Genomic DNA, 20,483 nt, shown 5'->3' with positions numbered 1-20,483 from the left:
TGTTCAAGTCTGCGTTCTTCATCGATCGTCTCATTCATTTTGGAAATAGAAGTTTCCACGCAGCGCATGAATTGTCACGATCCTCAAGAGGAATTTGTCTCGTAATCATCAAATGATAAATGGCAAGTAAATTACATTGTGAAAATTTAATATTTCAAATAGACCTATTTAAAGTGTATGCGCAAATAACTAATAAATAAAAAAACGAAGAAATATGTCTCGGTAATTTCCTGAACTCGGTAATTTCTCGGTAATTTTACTTCCGGCTAAAAATGTTGAATGAAATAAAAACGAAGAAATATATGTCGTTTTGTGACGACTGTCATCAAAGGTAAACGGTGAATTCACTCGGTTTATTCGGTTCGGCTCGGTTTAAAGAAAAAGCGATAATGTCGAAATGTTGACGTCTGTGTCATGTTGGGCGGTGTATGATACTTGTTGGCTGTTGGGCGGTGATATGGTGTATTTAAAAAAATATATCTCTGCGTTTTCCCGCGTTGCTGACACCGAGTCTAAAACCATGATGGTGAGTTATATTGGAGATAAAGGCGTGAGAGAGACTCAATGGCCTTGAAGTTACAGGCATTTGAGAATTCATTTCGTTCTATAAACGGCAACTTTCATCGGATTTTCTTCTCTTTTTTTTTCAACCGAGTCTAAAACTATGTTAGCGACTGTGAAAAATGAAATGATATATCGAATTTAAAATAGATATCGACACATTGCCGTCGGTGTCATGTTGGGCGGTGTATGATACACCATGACGCGATTTTAAAAAATATATCTCTGCATTTTCCCGCGTGTGTGGATTGTTCTTCAATTATTGCTGACACCGAGTCTAAAAGTAAAACCATCGATAAAAATGAAATCATATGGTGAGTTAGATTGGAGATAAAGGCGTGAGAGAGACTCAATGGCCTTGAAGTTACAGGCCTTTGAGAATTCATTTCGTTCTATAAACGGCAACTTTCATCGGATTTTCTTCCCGTTTTTTTTCAACCGAGTCTAAAACTATGTTAGCGACTGTGAAAAATGAAATGATTTATCGAATTTGATTTGAAATAAAACTGGGGAGAGCAAGACACCACGGGCCTACAAAACAGGACTCAAAGCTATGCGAGTTAATAAAATGGTGGATATTTGTTTATAGCCACTCCCAGAATGGGTGGAGCTATGGGTGGAGCTACTCTGCAAACCGAGTAAGCCACACCCCGGACAGACACCCAACAGATAGACAGACAGACAGACAGAATCATCTACGGCTATTATAATATAGATATATATATATATTATATATATATATATATATATAATAGAGTTTCAGTAAGACCAAGTGATCAGGAGATCACAATTACAAAAACTGTGTCAAAGTCGACACTTTTACTCATTTTGTGCAGCGAAAGTCTTTCTCGGCTTGCACCATCCAATCACACTTAGCGAAGCAAGAAGCAATGTCTTTTGGCATACTGCATCATCAATTTATGCATAAAACAAGGCTGCAATGCCATCTATGATTCACAAGTTTTCTTTTACTCAACTTGATGAAAAGCCAGAAGCAAAAAGTGCCAAATGGAACAAAATACAAAAGGAATAAATGTTTTCAATAAATCTGACATTTCAGCAAATCCCAACAGTAAGTCAGCGATAAATGAATCCCGCTCGCAATAGTCAATGGACATTTGACCTTTTTGGGCAGGAAGTGGACATCCAAGGGGTAGCAGTGTGGTTTTGTCCACAGTTCGATTTGAGCCAGGATCTGGTTGGTAAACGAGTTGCTCATGACGAAGCTTGGATGGCCCACACCACAGCCAAGGTTCACAAGGCGACCCTCAGCCAGCAGAATAATGTGTCTCCCATTAGGCATAAGGTACCGATCGACCTGGTGAGACCATATAGAAAGGCAGTGACAAATCACAAATGGTCCTTCATAAACCTTTACATGCAATACAAAAGTTTCAAGTCAAAGTCAGCCATTTCCCTTGAATACGTATCAAGGTTTTGAACGTACTTGGGGTTTCACAGTCACTTTCTCCTTCGCATTTTCATTGAGCCATTTGACATCGAGTTCACAATCAAAATGACCAATGTTACAAACAATAGAATCCTCCTTCATCTGCTCAAAATGTCTGGAGAGAGCAGAGGAGAGAGAGGGTGAGAGAAGAAGTGAGAGAGAGAGGATCAGCACATACAGGGTGTCAATTTGAATGCCCCATTCGCAATTACTACATTCAAATACAACAATCCCAAATAAACATTCCCAAAGTCAAAATTTCAAATTCCCAACAACAAGTTGAAATGTCGAGGCAGAAGAATTCCATAAACAGTATAGATTACAATTGGAGTTCAATGTACGTCAGAAAACAGCAGGGTGCAAAAAGGGAAATAGGGCAACGAATCATAAAACCATTTACAGTATTATGAAAAAGCACCGATACTAGATAAGTACTAGACAAGTACAGATACATTCAAAGTACACCGCCCCCATGCCAAATAATTAAATATCCTACAGCGCGGCATTGCCGGGGCGCCTCCGGCGCCCGGCAATACCGCAGTGCAGCTCATAGAGGCTGCATTGGGAGGGAGAGGTGTACACTAATTGATTGATTAATTGTATAATTAAAATCAATAAAAGATTATCACAAAATATTTTCTTAATCAATTGGCTAATAGCATAACGAAACCACTCGTGCTTCATCCGAAGATGTATCTTTTAGAAATTTAACTAAATAACTCATTAATAAAAAATTAAATAATTAATTGATTAATCAAAAAATAATTAATCGATTAATCAATAAATAATTAATCGATTAAATGATTAATCAATAAATCAAAAATATCCTTGATAGCCACATCACTTGGTCACTCATGTCCAAATATTAGCTTCTGAGCTCAAAAGGTGCCTGAGATATTGGCCAAATGAGAAAGAAAATAAATAAATGATTAATAATGTAAATAAATAAATAATAATCATAAAAAAATTAAATTATTAATCAATTCGGTCAGAGAACACATAAACCACCACCATTTCATCAGAATCTGTAACTTTAAAAAAAAAAATTTTTTAGTCATTAATCAGATCATTAAATAATTTATCGATTAATTGATTAATTGATTAATTAACAAATCAAAAATAGCCTTTGCAGCCAAATCACCTGGTCATTGGCATGTCCAAATATCAGCTTCCTAACTCAAAAGGTGCCTGAGTTAATGGTCAGAAGAGAAAGGAAATTTGATTAATTAAATAAGTACTTAATTAATCGCTAATAATTAAATAACTCCTCAATTAATTGATTAATCAAAAAACAAAAAATACAGTTTTTGTCAAAGGACTTGCTCACTATTGTGCCGAAATTTCAGCTTCCCAGCTCAAAGGATGGCTGAGATATCGTCCGGACAAACAAACAAGAAAGAAAACAAACAAGAAAGAAAACAAGAAAGAAACCAGAGTGAAAATTGAGTACTCTCTTTCAGCGTGCGTCACTGCCGAGCCCCCTATGGTGCCCGGCAATGACGATTTGCAATGCCTGGAGATGGCATAGGAAAGGAGCGGTGGACAACAAACAAACAAGAAAGAAAGAAAGAAAACAAACAAACAAGAACAAATACATTCAAAGTACACCGCCCCATGCCAAATAATTAAATATGCTGCAGCGCGGCATTGCCGGGGCGCCTCCGGCACCCGGCAATACCGCAGTGCAGCTCATTGAGGCTGCATTGGGAGGGAGAGGTGTACACTAATTGATTGATTAATTGTATAATTAAAATCAATAAAAGATTATCACAAAATATTTTCATAATCAATTGGCTAATCGCATAACTAAACCACTAGTGCTTCATCCGAAGATGTATCTTTTAGAAATTTTATTAAATAAGTCATTTCTAAAAAATTAAATAATTAATTGATTACTCAATAAATAATTAATCGATTAATCAATAAATAATTAATAGATGAAATGATTAATCAATAAATCGAAAATATCCTTGATAGCCACATCACTTGGTCACTCATGTCCAAATATTAGCTTCCCAGCTCAAAAGGTGCCTGAGATATTGGACAAATGAGAAAGAAAATAAATAAATGATTAATAATGAAAATAAATAAATAATAATCGTTAAAAAATCAAATTATTAATCAATTTGGTCAGAGAACACATAAACTACCACTATTTCATCAGAATCTGTAACTTAAAAAAATAATTTTTTTTTGTCATTAATCAAATAATTAAATAATTAATCGATTAATTGATTAATTAATAAATCAAAAATATCCTTTGCAGCCAAATCACCTGGTCATTGGCATGTCCAAATATCAGCTTCCTAACTCAAAAGGTGCCTGAGTTAATGGTCAGAAGAGAAAGGAAATTTGATTAATTAAATAAGTACTTAATTATTCGCTAATAATTAAATAACTCCTCAATTTATTGATTAATCAAAAAAAAAAAATAGCGTTTTTGACAAAGGACTTGCTCACTATTGTGCCGATATTTCAGCTTCCTAGCTCAAAGGATGGCTGAGATATCGCCCGGACAAACAAACAAGAAAGAAAACAAGAAAGAAAACAAACAAGAAAACAAACAAACAAACAAACAACCAGAGTGAAAACTGAGTACTCTCTTTCAGCGTGCGTCACTGCCGAGCCCCCTTCGGTGCCCGGCAATGACGATTTGCAATGCCTGGAGATGGCATAGGAAAGGAGCGGTGTACAACAAACAACCAGAGTGAAAACTGAGTACTCCCTTACAGTGTGTGTCACTGCCGAGCACCCTTCGGTGCCCGGCAGTGACGATTTGCAATGCCTGGATATGGTATAGGAAAGGAGCGGTGTACAATAAATACTAGATAAATACTAGATATTAAAACCTGGAGCTGCGAAAACATTCAACTGTCTATCCTGGGTTTAAATCAAGACACTTAATCACACTTAATCATTTAATCATCCACTTTCGAAACTCCCCTCTTGCCACTCCCCTCCAAATCCCCCCCCTTGCCCCTACACTCCTAAACTCCCCACTTGCCCATCCACTCCTAAACTCCCCCCTTGCCCCTCCACTCCTAAACTCCCCCCTTGCCCTTCCCCTCCTGAACTCCCCCCTTGCCCCTCCCCTCCAAATCCCCCCCTTGCCGCTACACTCCTAAACTCCCCCCTTGCCCCTCCCCTCCTGAACTCCCCCCTTGCCCCTCCCCTCCAAATCCCCCCCTTGCCGCTACACTCCTAATCTCCCCCCTTGCCCCTCCCCTCCTAAACTCCCCCCTCACTCCTTCCCTTCAAAACTCCCCCCCAACCCCTCCCATTCAAATCTCCTCCCATGCCATTCCTCTCCAATTCTCCCTCCCCCCTCCTCCTCCTCCTCCTCAAAGCTGCCAACTACTTTCCCCCTTCTACTTTCCTCCTTCCTACCCTTCTACTTTCCTCTGCCCCCCCCCCCCTCAAACAACCCCTCACTGTGCATCATCCCTTCACCATCAAACCTTTCGTTCTCCTCTTCCTTCTCTTTCTTGTAACTCTTCTGTAATCTCTGACACACGATCAACTGCTCTCCCTACCTCCCCCTCTCATCCTTCATGCTACCCTACCTCTCCCCTCCCCTGTCCTGTACCCGATGCTCCCCCTCTCTCTTCATTAACGGTATGGACCTCAAACATCAGGGGCCTTCGCTCAAACCTGACTGATCTCTCCATACAGGTTGCTTCTGACAATCCAGACTTGATCTGCTTAACAGAAACTTTCCTCCTTCAAGATGTCTCTGATTCCTTAATATCTCTTCCTTAATATCCTCAACAGTATGATGGTTACTCCCTTCTAGACCTGAGCATCGTCTGGGTGGTGGGGTTGCCATCTTTATCAAAAACTCTTCCTCACTCTCCCTGCACTTCCCTCACCCCACCACACCCCCAGGAGTACCTCTGGCTACGACTTCCTCTCCGCTCCCACCTTTTGTTCATATGTGTTCTGTACCGTCCTCCAAACAGTGATGACTCCATTTACATTTCACTGTCTGACAACATGGACCAACTTCTATCCACTCATCCCAACTCTCTCTTCCTCATATGTGGCGACTTCAACTGTCATCATGCCAGCTGGCTGGGTGTGGGTTCATCTCTCACCAGCCATGGCACCTCAGCAAAGGACTTCTGCGACTCACTGGGATAGACACAATCTGTCAATTTCCCGACCCGGATCTCAGCCAATGGTGTATCTTCTCTTCTAGACCTGATTATGACAAACTTCCCTGCTAATGTCTGCTGCTCTTATTCTGCCCCAATCGGTTCTTCTGATCATGTGCTTGTTAAAGTGGACATCTCTCTGGCCATTCTCAGAGAGCCTCCTCAGCGTCGACGAGTCTGGCATTTCACTCCGGCCGATCGGCACGGTCTTCAAGCAGCCATCAATCATCTGGACTGGTCTCCCATCTCCACTGCCTCTGACATCAACTCATCCTGGGAATTCTTCCAAAGCAAACTGCTCTCTCTCATGCACAGATTTATCCCATCTCGTCTTCAGGTGTCTTACCCTTCCTCCCGTCCATGGTACACTGAATCCTGTGCTGTGGTGAGGCAGTTGCCCTGAAACAACTTGCCTTTGCCTCTTGGAAGGCTAATCCAACTGAAGGCAATCTCAGTTCCTTCCACCAAGCTCGGAACAAGTGTGTGTCTACCCTCAGGAGTGCCAGGAAGCAGTATCTCTCCACACTCAAGAATGAACTCTCAAACCTGTCTCCTTCCTCCAAATCCTGGTGGTGTCTGGTCAAATCCGTTTCTGGTGTTTGTTCCCCCTCCATCCCCTCCCTCACCTCAAACGGCTACACAGTTGACACCGCACGTGACAAAGCCGAATGCCTCAACTCTGTGTTTGCCTCAAAATCTTGTGTCCCAAACCCATCTCTCTCTGTTCCCACCTTACCCAGTCGAACCCAACTGCTCCTGGACTCTGTGTCCTTCTCTCCTGACAAGGTGGAGGAGTTTTTGTCAAACCTCGACTCTGATTCTGCAACTGGACCAGACAGCATCAGCCCACAGGTCCTAAAATCCTGCTCTGCCGCTCTATCTCACCCTCTCTCTGTTCTTTTCACCCTCTCTTTTGCTCAAGGTCATCTGCCAGCATCCTGGAAATCAGCAAACATTACCGCTTTACACAAAAAGGTGCAAAAACAGATCCTTGCAACTACAGACCAATCAGCTTGCTCCCAATTATCAGCAAAGTCATGGAATCCATCATTGCTTCGGATATCAAATCCTTCCTCTTCTCCAATGGCTTGATCTCCGATCATCAATTTGGATTCAGACCAGGTCATTCTACTCTGGACATGCTGCTTCTGCTGTCTCAACAATGGATGGAGGTCCTCAATGCCAAACAGGAAATCAGAGCTGTCTCCCTTGACATATCACGTGCCTTCGATACGGTCTGGCACCCAACTCTGCTCACCAAACTCTCCTCCTATGGTATCCATGGAAATCTCCATGCATGGCTTGCGGACTTCCTCTCTGGTCGTAGACAACATGTGGACCTGAATGGATTTTTCTCATCTCCCCTTCCTGTTCAGGCTGGAGGTCCCCAAGGCAGTGTTCTGGGCCCTGTGCTTTTTCTGGTCTTTATCAATGATCTCTCTGACTCTCTGGAAAATCCTCTCTATCTCTTTGCTGATGACTCCACTCTCTGCCGCTCCATTCCTCTTCCCTCAGATCGGCAGTCTGCAGCCTCCTCACTCTCTGAAGACCTGGACAAAATCACAGACTGGTCAAACAAGTGGAACATGTCTTTCAATCCTGACAAATCTCACACTCTTACTATGTCTCTCTGAAAAGATCGACTGGACAACCCTCCTATCTACTTTCTCAACAACCCTCTCCAAGAAGTTCTGTCGCTCAAGCTTTTGGGTCTCACTATCTGCCATGATCTTTCTTGGGAAAACCACATTTCCAAGCTGGCCTCCAAAGCCAGTCGCCGACTGGGCATCTTCCATCGTGCGAAGTCCTTCCTCGGCACACCTGAGCTCCTCACCACATACAAGGCTTTCATCCGCAGCTCAATGCAATACTGTTCTCCCGTATGGGCCGGTGCTCCTGCCTCACACCTAGCTCAGCTTCACGCTGTTGAAACCAAAGCTTTCAGAATCATTGGAATCTCCCGTGATGAAGCTATCTCCGAGGGCCTTTCACTCACTCACCGCAGACAGGTAGGTGGTCTTTCTCTCTTCTACCGACTCCTCTCCGGCCTTGCTCCCCCAGTTCTCTCTGTGCTTTGTCCCCCAAATATTCCTACAGGTCGCACAAGATCTGCCAGCAACCCTCCGATGGTTAAACTGCCGAAATCTCGGCTCTCTGCTCACCTTCACTCTTTCATTCCTCTTTTCTCCCGCCTCTGGAACAAACTCCCACACTCCCTTCAATCCCACTCTTCCCTCCAGGTCTTTAAAACAGCTGTTCACCACCATCTCTTATCTTTCCCCATCCAAAACCTTGATCTTTTCTACCCCCACTAATTCACCCCAGATCCACCTTGTTTGAAATTCCAACTTCTTTCCTGGAAGTCCTGGCAGTGTCAATATGTTTTATACCTCTCCCCCCCCCCCCCCCCCCTTCCCATGCCCCCCACCCCCAAAGCCCTCTCCCTCCCACAGATCTCTCGATGTCCCTACTCTCAGATGTTGTGTTTGTGTTCCTCCCCCTCTCACCCCATCTTGTCTACTGCTCCCCATGTTATATATTTTATGTGTCGGTTTGTCTTTCTGTGTGATTAATGTTAGCTCTTTCACGAGCCTCGATCTTGTATACAAAAAAGAAAAGAAAAAAAAAAGACAGACATGGAGCTCCATCATCCTCGTGCTTCACACGTGCAAGTCAATGAATCAACCTCATGGTGTGTTGATCAATGTGCGTCCATCTGAAGGACGTTAAGCAGGGGGACCTGTGTCCGCACTGGTCGTTAAAGATTCCACGGTGTCTTATTTTGTACACGATACATGGTCAAGGCTCGTGAAAGAGCTATAAACACAGAACGGATCAGGACACAACATAAAAAGACCAGTAGGAGGAGTGGGCAACACCAACACCTGAGCAGAGGAAGAAAATAGATCGAGATGGACAAAAGAGGGGATGCATGTAACGATGAGGGGTCGGGGAGAATGGGAGGAGTGGACAAAATAGACACAGAAGCCAATGTTTTGGAGGGGAGAGAGGGGAGAGATTTAATGGGTGAAGAAAAGATCATGGTTTTGGATGGGGATTTTGGATCCTGCAGTTACGTGGAGGGAGGGGGAGGAAGGGGGGAGGGGGAGGAAGGGGGAAGAGGGGACAAAGCACAGAGAAAACTTTTTTTGTTGTTGCTTTGTTTTGTGAAAGGGAAACCCAAACGCAATTTTTTTTTCTGACAACCACTTAAAATAAAATCATTAATCACAGTCTAATTTGAAGGGGAATTTGTTTTGAAATTATTTGCCGATCACAAAATGTTGAAAAAAAGAAAAAGAAAAGCCATCAAGGTCGATTTTCGATTTTGCCAGTGATGTCACACTATGAACTCTGCTTGAACCAAATGGCAGCTTTAAATGGAGAACAGTGAACAGTACTCAGATTCCAAGACCGATTCCATCGTCATCAGCAACTCTGAAGGTTCTCAGTATGTTGAAACTCATCAATGGGATTTTGAAGAAACTATAGGAGACAATTAATGATGGATATGCTTTTGGGGGAGTTATGGAGCCGCATCGTTTCAAACGTTATGCAAGCGATTTAGAAGATGATGTTAGTGAAGATGGCGGTGTTGTGTTCATTACAGATTGGTTGGTTTTATTTTTCCGTTCAATTGACGGTTTATCAGTGATTTTGTATTAATTGATAAATCAGTTGTATTACTCCAGAAATACGGAACGGACATGACACAGCACGGACACCGCCCAGGCACATTCGGACACTGCCGACCAAATGTGACATGAATGCTTTGTCCCACCATAGCAGGCTGACCCGGTGTCCTGAATGTTACAGGATTGACCCATTTCAAACTTTCCCGGGCCGCCATTTGTGTCTGTGGTCGTGCTGTGGCATATTCCACCGTCGTGTCTGTGCCGTGTTGACATCTCAACACCACTGTAGAGGGTAGGGAGGGGTGGTAGCGAGGTGAGATCAGTCGCCGGCAGGCCAACACGTTTGATTCACCGCTCAAATCACCCATGTACATGTGCTGGTAGCTCGGTAGAGATGGTGTTACAGTTTCAAGGGACAGCAGTTTCTTCCGCTTAAAGAAGGGGTGGTGCCTCTCTCAATCATGGTGAATAACCACAAGATCGAACCATCTCTGTTGCTTCACAACAGTGCTCTGCAAATGTTCCTACCACAAAAGTGAACATTTTGTAGGCCCGATGCACACTCTGGCATTTTGGATTTTGGAAACTAGCGTGACTCGGCGCGCTCTGCGTGCCTCACCACACGTCGTTTCAGAGGGACAGGCATCTTTGACCATTTCGGTGTCTTTTGGGTCTTCATGGTGTTTTGGATCTTCGGGGCCATTTGGGTCTTCAGAGTCTTTTGGATACTCTGGGCCTTTAAGGGTATTTTGGGTCTTTGGGGTGTTTTGGGTCGTCGGTGTCTTCAGCGGCTTTTCGGTCTTAAGAGTCTTTTGTTTCCTCTGGGTCTTTAAGAGTCTTTGGGGGGTATTTCGGTTCTTTGTGGTATTTAAGGGTATTTTGGGTCTAAAGGGTCTTCAGAGTTTTTTGGGTCTTCGTTGTCTTCAGGGGATTTTGGGTTTTAAGGGTCTTTTGGTTCATCTGGGTCTTTTGGGTCTTCCGGGCGTTTTGGGTCTTTGTGGTCTTCTGAGTGTTTTGGGTCTTCGGGGTATTTTGGGTATTTAAGGGTCTTTGTAGTCTTCAGGGTGTTTTGGGTCTTCAGAGGTCTTGGTGGTCTTAAGGGTCTTGGAGTAAATAAAGGGTCAAAGGTCTTCGGGGTCTCAGCAGTCTAAACGTAATTAATAGGGTTAATTAAGAGGGTGTTAATTTTTTTGAAGAAGAAGAAGACGTTTGCGTCGCATATAAACAAACAAACATAACGACATAACTACATAACCATATACGTTTGCTCTATTATAATGAAATATGATATGATATGAATAAGGCTTATGATATGGTGTCATCCCTTGAACACGATCAATGGACTCCCCAATATTCCCTGTGTTCACGGTTTGAATTACGTTTAGGTAATGTGGAGGCGTTTCGTGGATATGAATAATGCTTACGATATAGTGTCAGTGTACCCAGAGGTACAAAAATGTCAAAAAATGTGGTACAAAAATGTCAAAAAATGAGGTACAAAAATGTCAAAAAATGAGGTACAAAAATGTCAAAAAATGAGGTACAAAAATGTCAAAAAATGAGGTACAAAAGTCAAAAAATGAGGTACAAAAGTGTCAAAAAATGAGGTACAAAAATGTCAAAAAATGAGGTACAAAAATGTCAAAAAATGAGGTACAAAAATGTCAAAAAATGAGGTACAAAAATGTCAAAAAATGAGGTACAAAAATGTCAAAAAATGAGGTACAAAAATGTCAAGTGTACCCAGAGGTACAAATATGTCAACTGTACCCAGAGGTAAAATATCAAGTGCACCCAGAGGTAAAATATCAAGTGCACCCAGAGGTAAAATGTCAAGTGTACCCAGAGGTAAAATGTCAAGTGTACCCAGAGGTAAAATGTCTAGTGTACCCAGAGGTAAAATATCAAGTGCACCCAGAGGTAAAATATCAAGAGTACCCAGAGGTAAAATATCAAGAGTACCCAGAGGTAAAATATCAAGTGTACCCAGAGGTAAAATGTCTAGTGTACCCAGAGGTAAAATGTCAAGTGTACCCAGAGGTAAAATGTCTAGTGTACCCAGAGGTAAAATATCAAGAGTACCCAGAGGTAAAATATCAAGAGTACCCAGAGGTAAAATATCAAGAGTACCCAGAGGTAAAATATCAAGAGTACCCAGAGGTAAAATATCAAGAGTACCCAGAGGTAAAATATCAAGAGTACCCAGAGGTAAAATATCAAGTGTACCCAGAGGTAAAATGTCTAGTGTACCCAGAGGTAAAATGTCTAGTGTACCCAGAGGTAAAATGTCTAGTGTACCCAGAGGTAAAATGTCTAGTGTACCCAGAGATAAAATGTCTAGTGTACCCAGAGGTAAAATGTCTAGTGTACCCAGAGGTAAAATGTCTAGTGTACCCAGAGGTAAAATGTCTAGTGTACCCAGAGGTAAAATGTCTAGTGTACCCAGAGGTAAAATGTCTAGTGTACCCAGAGGTAAAATGTCTAGTGTACCCAGAGGTAAAATGTCTAGTGTACCCAGAGGTAAAATGTCAAGTGTACCCAGAGGTAAAATGTCAAGTGTACCCATAGGTAAAATGTCAAGTGTACCCAGAGGTAAAATGTCCAGTGTACCCAGAGGTAAAATGTCAAGTGTACCCAGAGGTAAAATGTCTAGTGTACCCAGAGGTAAAATGTCTAGTGTACCCAGAGGTAAAATATCAAGAGTACCCAGAGGTAAAATATCAAGAGTACCCAGAGGTAAAATATCAAGAGTACCCAGAGGTAAAATATCAAGAGTACCCAGAGGTAAAATATCAAGAGTACCCAGAGGTAAAATATCAAGAGTACCCAGAGGTAAAATATCAAGTGTACCCAGAGGTAAAATGTCTAGTGTACCCAGAGGTAAAATGTCTAGTGTACCCAGAGGTAAAATGTCTAGTGTACCCAGAGGTAAAATGTCTAGTGTACCCAGAGATAAAATGTCTAGTGTACCCAGAGGTAAAATGTCTAGTGTACCCAGAGGTAAAATGTCTAGTGTACCCAGAGGTAAAATGTCTAGTGTACCCAGAGGTAAAATGTCTAGTGTACCCAGAGGTAAAATGTCTAGTGTACCCAGAGGTAAAATGTCTAGTGTACCCAGAGGTAAAATGTCTAGTGTACCCAGAGGTAAAATGTCTAGTGTACCCAGAGGTAAAATGTCTAGTGTACCCAGAGGTAAAATGTCTAGTGTACCCAGAGGTAAAATGTCTAGTGTACCCAGAGGTAAAATGTCTAGTGTACCCAGAGGTAAAATGTCTAGTGTACCCAGAGGTAAAATGTCTAGTGTACCCAGAGGTAAAATGTCAAGTGTACTCCGAAGTGATGTGAACGGAGTCGGCAAGCACGATATGTTCCTGGGTGTCATGAGTTATCCACCGATTGCGTTTCACGTCACAATCATTAAGGTCGAAAGAAAACGAAGCATATCCAGAGGTGTGGGGAAATAACGTTATGCGGGAGACCAAACCTGATATTGGAAAAACAATATAGCCTATTATACTCCAGGGGGTCCCAGGATTACCCACCAAAAATATCGTTGCGATCGGTTCAGGCGTTTTTGTGGTACCTGGGAATGGACGGACAGACAGACGGACATTTGGTGAATTATAGTAAGATTACCTCATCCAATTTCTGGCAACCCTCAGATCTCTCGGCCATTGGTGCAGCATGAAACCATTTGTAGAAATTCAAAAATTATTCGCCATCCGAGTTCAATTGCACCACGATGTAACCCATAGACAATGAGGATATGGTGGTCGACTTCCTAGTGCAATGTCATGGCTAAATGTGAAGAAGAAGATTGACTTTCATTCGCAAAATTACCTACTTTACAAAGCAGAAAAAGACATGTATTTTGTCAGGCATCAAGGGATAGATTAGTGTCGAGGAGGTCTGAGCGTTTTGGTTCCCCTTTAAAGTCAATTAGGGTTTTGGATAAAGCATAGACATGATGGGACACCACCTAAACGGTGGTTTTATAGACATGATGGGACAAATGGCAACCTCCTGTGTCTATCATTCCTTGTACACAATGTGAATGGCAGTGATTGAAAGCACTTCCTGGTATAAAGCAGAGGCAGTGGCCAGCCGCAACAAATTGGTTTTAACAAAGGGCATAACTGGGACTCGCTTCCACTATTCAGGCTCGCATGAACACTTCCACAAAAACTAGATAGGTTCCAGGGAACCTGAACTCAACTGGTCCATATCAATATGGTTAGAATATGCATAATAGAACCACAAACTATATAGTTTATATGTGCTAAATATATATGACAAAAATTGATTTTTCAATATGGCCGCCCTGCCGCGCGCCATTTTTGGGCGTGCAAAGCCCAAATGCAATCCCAAACTAGTTTATGTCTTAAAGATGCCGCATAACAAGTTTCATCAAATTTGTTCAATATGTGTGACTTTCAGAGCGTAGACGTCGAATTGTTTAGAGACGACAGACAGACGACAGATGGACGACGGACACTGGGTGTCGACAAAAACTCAGCTGGACATAGTCCAGTTGAGTTAAAAATCCATTACATTTAGAGGTTCATCAGTCCAGTATGTCCCAATAAACAAACTCCAAACAAATGCAGAAAATTCAAGCAGAAACTCACTTTCCCATGATGATGTCTTTACAACCTGTGGTCGTCACAAATATGTTTCCCTCTTTACAAGCTTCATCCATTGTTGTAACTTCATAACCTGCAGGACGGATCAAGTAAGCCAGAAGGCAAAGCAAGGAGAGTTAGAGCTAAAACATCGAATCGTACCTTGAAGTAAACCCAAAACAGCTCATTGAAGAGCAGAACAGGGAAAATGGCGCATCAGGCAGGATTCAAGCAGAGACGTGAGAAGGCAGAAGCATCAGGACCAAAATAGAATTGGTATTGAAAAATAAAAAAGGAAGGTAACAGTCTTGCTTATGGTGAACTAGAAGGGCACTCGGTAGAGTACATACCTCCACCAGGCTCAACAGTTTATCTTTTGGGTCCTACTAATAGGCCAGATCTGGATCTGCTGACCTGAAGCAAAATCTAATCGGCTTGTTGTCATCGATCCAACTGGGCTGGCACCGTTTCCTCGCACCTTGGTATTGACGCTGTGCAAACAAAGGCTCATAAAATCATTGGAATCTCATGCAAGGAAGCCGAGTCTCTGGGCCTGGACCATTTCGTAGCAGAGATCGGTGGCCTGTCTTCTCCTGCCTACTTTTTGATCTTGCACCCTTTCCTTTCCTTGCTCTATCCCCACCATTTTTTTTTTTTCTCTCCCTCTCTCCCTCTCTCCCTCTCTCCCTCTCTCCCTCTCTCCCTCTCTCTCTCTCTCTCTCTCTCTCTCTCTCTCTCTCTGGAGCACGTTGTACACCAGTAACCCTTCTGAGGAAACGTCCAAAATCTAGGCTTACTGCTCACCTCCACTCATTTGTTCCTCTTTTCTCCGACTGTGCAAAAATAAATAAATGAACAAACTTCCTCAGTCGGTTCAATCGCATTCCTCCCTCCAGAGCTTCAATATATAACCATTCACCATCACCTCAGGTCATCCCTCTTTGGATGAGGTCAAAGGGCTTGATCTTTTACCGTTGCTCTTTTTTAAAGATCTTTTCCTTGATCAAAGGGATCAATTACCCTTGATATTTTCTAACCACATTAACCCTTCCAAAGCAAACCCATTCCTTTCCAGTTGTAAATTGTCACATCTTCACACTTGTATAGAAACCAATTTCAAACCGATTGCGAAAGTGATAATGATGACGACACACCAATGAGGCAATCAAGCAGCGGTCTTTGCAACATCTCTACCTTCCATGGCTGCCTGCAGCGCATTGATAGGGTCAACCTCCGTAATGATGACTCTCGCACCGAATGAATGCAGCGCTTGTACGCAACCCTTGCCGACATCCCCATAGCCAGCCACGATTGCCACTTTACCGGCCACCATCACAGCGGTAGCACGCTTTATGCCATCCAGCAGAGACTCGCGGCAACCATACAAGTTATCAAACTTGCTCTGTTAAGGAAAAAAAACGAAAAAAAAAGAAGCTGCAGTCAACAAATAAAACTGAGGAGTGCAGTTAAAATCAGTTCTAAAGAAAGTAATAACTTCTACCTTGATATTTGGCTTGTGAAATTTTCTGGCTTACCTTTGTGACAGAGTCATTAACATTGATAGCTGGAATTTTAAGCTTGCCTTCCTTCATCAACTTGTACAGGTTGTGAACACCCGTGGTCGTTTCCTCAGTGATACCACGTACACCTGCAAACACACATTTCCGGGTTTTTGCATTAGGTTTTCCAAACGAATCCAGAGGATCAAATAGGGAAGCTCCTCAATGCCTCACCAGCCAAAAGCTCCGGGTACTTGGTGTGGACCAAGTTAGTGAGGTCCCCACCATCATCCAAGATCATGTTGAGCTGCTGCCCATCCTTAAACATCAACGTCTGCTCGATGCACCAAACGTATTCTTCATCAGTCTCTCCTTTCCATGCATACACTGTGCCGGCATGCACCCAGTTAATACAAGTCCAAGTTCAACAAATCCTTAACCTTTGCACCGATTGCACAAAGTTTGCATCATCTCTATCTACCCATGTCATCAAAACTACAAAAATATACCTTCTGCAGGATTTAAGAATAATGCAGGAGTTTGTACTCGAGTTGATCAAAAAGTGAAGTCAAAATCTGTTATTGCCACGGTAATTAATGTTCATGTCAAACGAGTATTTAAAACCTATTATTCATCGTACATAAGCACATGGATGACTTTCTATCGAATATGTTGCATACATCTGATCATCCTTGCATATTACATACAGGGAAATGGCATTTAGAAATAAAGTACCATTGTACAGTACATGAATAACGTTTGTAAATCCATATAAATATTTTCAAGTGTTTGTACGTTATTCCTTCATGGGCAAAACGTAACATCTAGAAGAACCAAGTATTGTGTGCAGTAAACTCAGAATCTGGGTAAGGTGTTAAGCAACCCTTCCACCCCTCCCCCTCTTCCCCCTCCCCACCTCAAGGAAATTCCCTGCATACATGTTTGTACATTTCTGAAAATTATATATATATATACAGTGGAACCTTGACTTACGAGTTTAATTCGTTCTGTGACCGAGCTCGTAACTCAAATTGCTCGTATCTCAAATCAAATTTCCCCATTAAAATGCATTGAAATGCTATTAATCCGTTCCAGCCCGCCAAAAACCACACCAATTTTTTTTTAAATATACAGTATATATAAAAATATCTCGCGCTTTATATTTCACCTGTATGCAGCATACAAGTTGGCAGGATGGCCTGGACTGGAGGTACGCACACTTGACTCTAAAGTCTAAACTGTCCAGCCTGGGTTTGAATCCCGACCCAGCTATAACCTGTCATGGGTGAATCACAGGCAGGGTGATTCATCAATGGGTGTACCGCTAAACTGGGCGCCCCGTTTGCGTCCCATTAGTTGTTGGATGTTAAGGATCTCACCGTGTTTTCCACAAAGAGAAGGCGAGCTATCGCCGGCACTCTGAACAAGTTGTGGCCTGGCTTGCTCTTCTCCTCTGCCGTTATATACGTCCTCCTCGGCATCTTTTTCCAGAAGAGCCCTGTCTCGTCACAGTTGAAGATTTGCTGGGGGATGTATCGTTCGGCTTCTATCAGTTCGGCAAAAGTTATAATAAAATCTTCAGCTGCCTTCACATCCGCCTCACCAAGTCGACAACACGCACACCTCGCTCATGTTTTTCGACGATTGCGTGTTTTATATCCAAGCACATCATCCTCTTCTTCTTCTCAGTTATAATAAAATCTTCAGCTGCCTTCACATCCGCCTCACCAAATCGACAACACGCACACCTCGCTCATGTTTTTCGACGATTGCGTGTTTTATATCCAAGCACATCATCCTCTTCTTCTTCTCAGTTATAATAAAATCTTCAGCTGCCTTCACATCCACCTCACCAAGTCGACAACACGCACACCTCGCTCATGTTTTTCGACGATTGCGTGTTTTATATCCAAGCACATCATCCTCTTCTTCTTCTCAGTTATAATAAAATCTTCAGCTGCCTTCACATCCGCCTCACCAAGTCGACAACACGCACACCTCGCTCATGTTTTTCGACGATTGCGTGTTTTATATCCAAGCACATCATCCTCTTCTTCTTCTCAGTACCGTGTTTTCCACAAAGAGAAGGCGAGCTATCGCCGGCACTCTGAACAAGTTGACGGCAGAGATACTGTACGTGCACGTCAAGATAACCACGTGACCGGAACCCACCTGGCGGCGTAAACTCAAAATAAAGAAACATGCGAAAACAAAAATGCAGCGCTATACGACAGAGATACTGTACGTGCACGTCAAGATAACCACGTGACCGGAACCCACCTGGCGGCGTAAACTCAAAATAAAGAAACATGCGAAAACAAAAATGCAGCGCGATACGACAGATACTGTACGTGCACGTCAAGATAACCACGTGACCGGAACCCACCTGGCGGCGTAAACTCAAAATAAAGAAACATGCGAAAACAAAAATGCAGCGATATACGACAGATACTGTACTTTCACAGAAAGATAACCACGTGACCGGGTGGCGAAAGCTCGTAACTCAAATCTCGGCTCGCATCTCAAAGCAATAAACCGCCCGAGCGACGGCTCGTATCTCGAAAAACTCGTAAGTTGGGGCACTCGTAAGTCAAGGTTCCACTGTATATATAAACATACATACAAGTAAAAAATCTCTGTTCTATTCACGCAGGGCCACACTTTCAAGTTACAAACTCCAAACTCGAGGTATAAATACAACTTTGTGTGGGGTAACATAGGCTATGTGGCAGCGGCCTCACGCTGGGGTGTTGAGGTTAGGGAGGGGGAGGGGAATTGCAGGGGGAATAAATTCTTTATGTTGTGTACCATGTAGCACCACCTGGTATTATAATTCCCTTTTTTACCTGGGCAACAATGAAGTTAAAGCACTCGTCGCACGTACAAATTTATTTTGGCAAAGAGGACGACAAATTGGTCCGTCAGCGAAGCGAAAGGTAGGCTCCACAGTTCGTGTGTGTGTGTGTGCGTGCGTGCGTGTGTGTGTGTGTGTGTGTGTGTGTGTGTGTGTGTGTGTGTGTATACACACACATATTAAACATTGAAATGTTACAAATTCTGAAAACAATATAAATTATTTAATTTTTTTGGTATTTTTTATTTATTTATTTTTAAAACATTGAAATCTTGTAAATAATTTTGTTTGTGTTTATTTGTGTCTGGTTGTTACTCTTTCACAGGTGAAACTACCGCTTTGTGAAAAGCTCACCCAGCCAGGTAATGCCGATATCCCCCCCACCACCCCCAAGAATAAACAACAACAAAAAAAAAGCTACATTTTTTCATTAGTGTTCTCCATATTTTCATAAGGGTTTGTCAAAAAAAATTTATTACAAAAGCATAACTGGTTAAAATGCTATATACTGGACAAACACACTGAGGCTCAGTGGTAAATAAAGACGGAAGCGATTAAAAAACCCTGCCGTCTCATGCTGATGGGCTAGTAAGGCCGATTTCGACTAAATGTGACTTGGCCCTTTGACAATTTGACAAAATTATTAATCTTCTCCATATTCACATAAGGGTCTGATAAAAATTTGACGAAAAAATTCAAATGTTGTGCCCTGGAAGCACATGCATGCAATCAAACAAATGCACGATTGCAAAACCCCATCTTCTGCTGTGCAGGCAGACAGGCTAACAACTGTCAATAGGAAAGCCAATAATTAAACAACTGGGTCATAACCAAGGTTATAAAATTCCAATAACTCATGTGACATCCAACATATCCATTCAAAACTTGTGTTCCAAAAGCTCCAGACTGGCACAAGCACAGAGTAATGTCTCATCTTAGAAAAACACACCAGGCACGCCCGTCTTCGCAATGGCAGCAGCTGCATGGTCCTGGGTGGAGAAAATGTTGCAGCTTGACCACTGCACCTGCAGCAGAAAGGAAATGAGAACAGATCAGCAATATTTGGAGATACCTCAGGTATAAAGGTAAGTTTTCACTTGAAAGTCAGGCTGAAATGGTGCAGAGACAATCACATAATAGTGCAGAGACAAGAAGAACGGCACTCGGTAGGGCAAGTACCTCCACGAGGCTGAACGTTTTACCTTTTGTATGCCACTGATAGGCCAGATCTGGATCCGGACATCAAGCAGAATCAAATAAATTCATGCTCGTCACATTCACGCGCAATGTCCATCCATAACTTGGATATATCACTTTATTTTTATATATATGTATATCGTTTTTAGCCCGATCACACTCAATGGAAAAAGAATCAGTTTTGAAAATTCTAGTATATGAATCAGGTTCCGGATCGCCATCAAAATTGAATTTGTCCTCGTCACGTGCCCAACCTGACTACCAGGTTTTGGCCGAACCCGTCCACAACGTTGTAAGATATCCTGCTCACAGAAAGACAGACAAACAAAGAGACAAGGGTGAAAACACATCCGCCATCCACCTGCAGTGGCAGAGGTGAATATGGAAGGGGAGATGCTCAGTGTGTGTGCACATGATATGTATGGGGAGGTAGAGGTTGGGGTTGTAATCAGGTTGAAAGATATGCCTCAAGTGCATCCTAAATGCCATCTGTGACCAATAAAAATGTGCC

The 20,483-nt window shown here is 42.5% G+C and overlaps 1 protein-coding gene across 2 annotated transcripts in view; it reads right to left on the bottom strand.

The window, feature by feature from the left end:
• Nucleotides 1–1,684: 1,684 nt before the first annotated feature.
• Nucleotides 1,685–20,483, bottom strand: part of AHCY (adenosylhomocysteinase) — a gene marked incomplete at its 3' end in the record, with an annotated part of 390,713 nt that continues 371,914 nt past the window's right edge. For both annotated transcript variants that reach the window (XM_078787057.1, XM_078787058.1), the window contains 7 exon segments: nt 1,685–1,879; nt 2,009–2,126; nt 14,429–14,516; nt 15,617–15,824; nt 15,958–16,070; nt 16,156–16,308; nt 19,725–19,800. In XM_078787057.1, the coding sequence (XP_078643183.1) occupies nt 1,685–1,879; nt 2,009–2,126; nt 14,429–14,516; nt 15,617–15,824; nt 15,958–16,070; nt 16,156–16,308; nt 19,725–19,800 (951 nt within the window).

Source organism: Myxine glutinosa, chromosome 11 (assembly GCF_964187855.1).
Source record: "Myxine glutinosa chromosome 11, kmMyxGlut1.1, whole genome shotgun sequence".
Lineage (NCBI taxonomy): Eukaryota > Metazoa > Chordata > Myxini > Myxiniformes > Myxinidae > Myxine > Myxine glutinosa.
The sequence above is the reverse complement of the archived record's forward strand: the minus strand, read 5'-3'. Positions and strand labels throughout refer to the sequence as shown.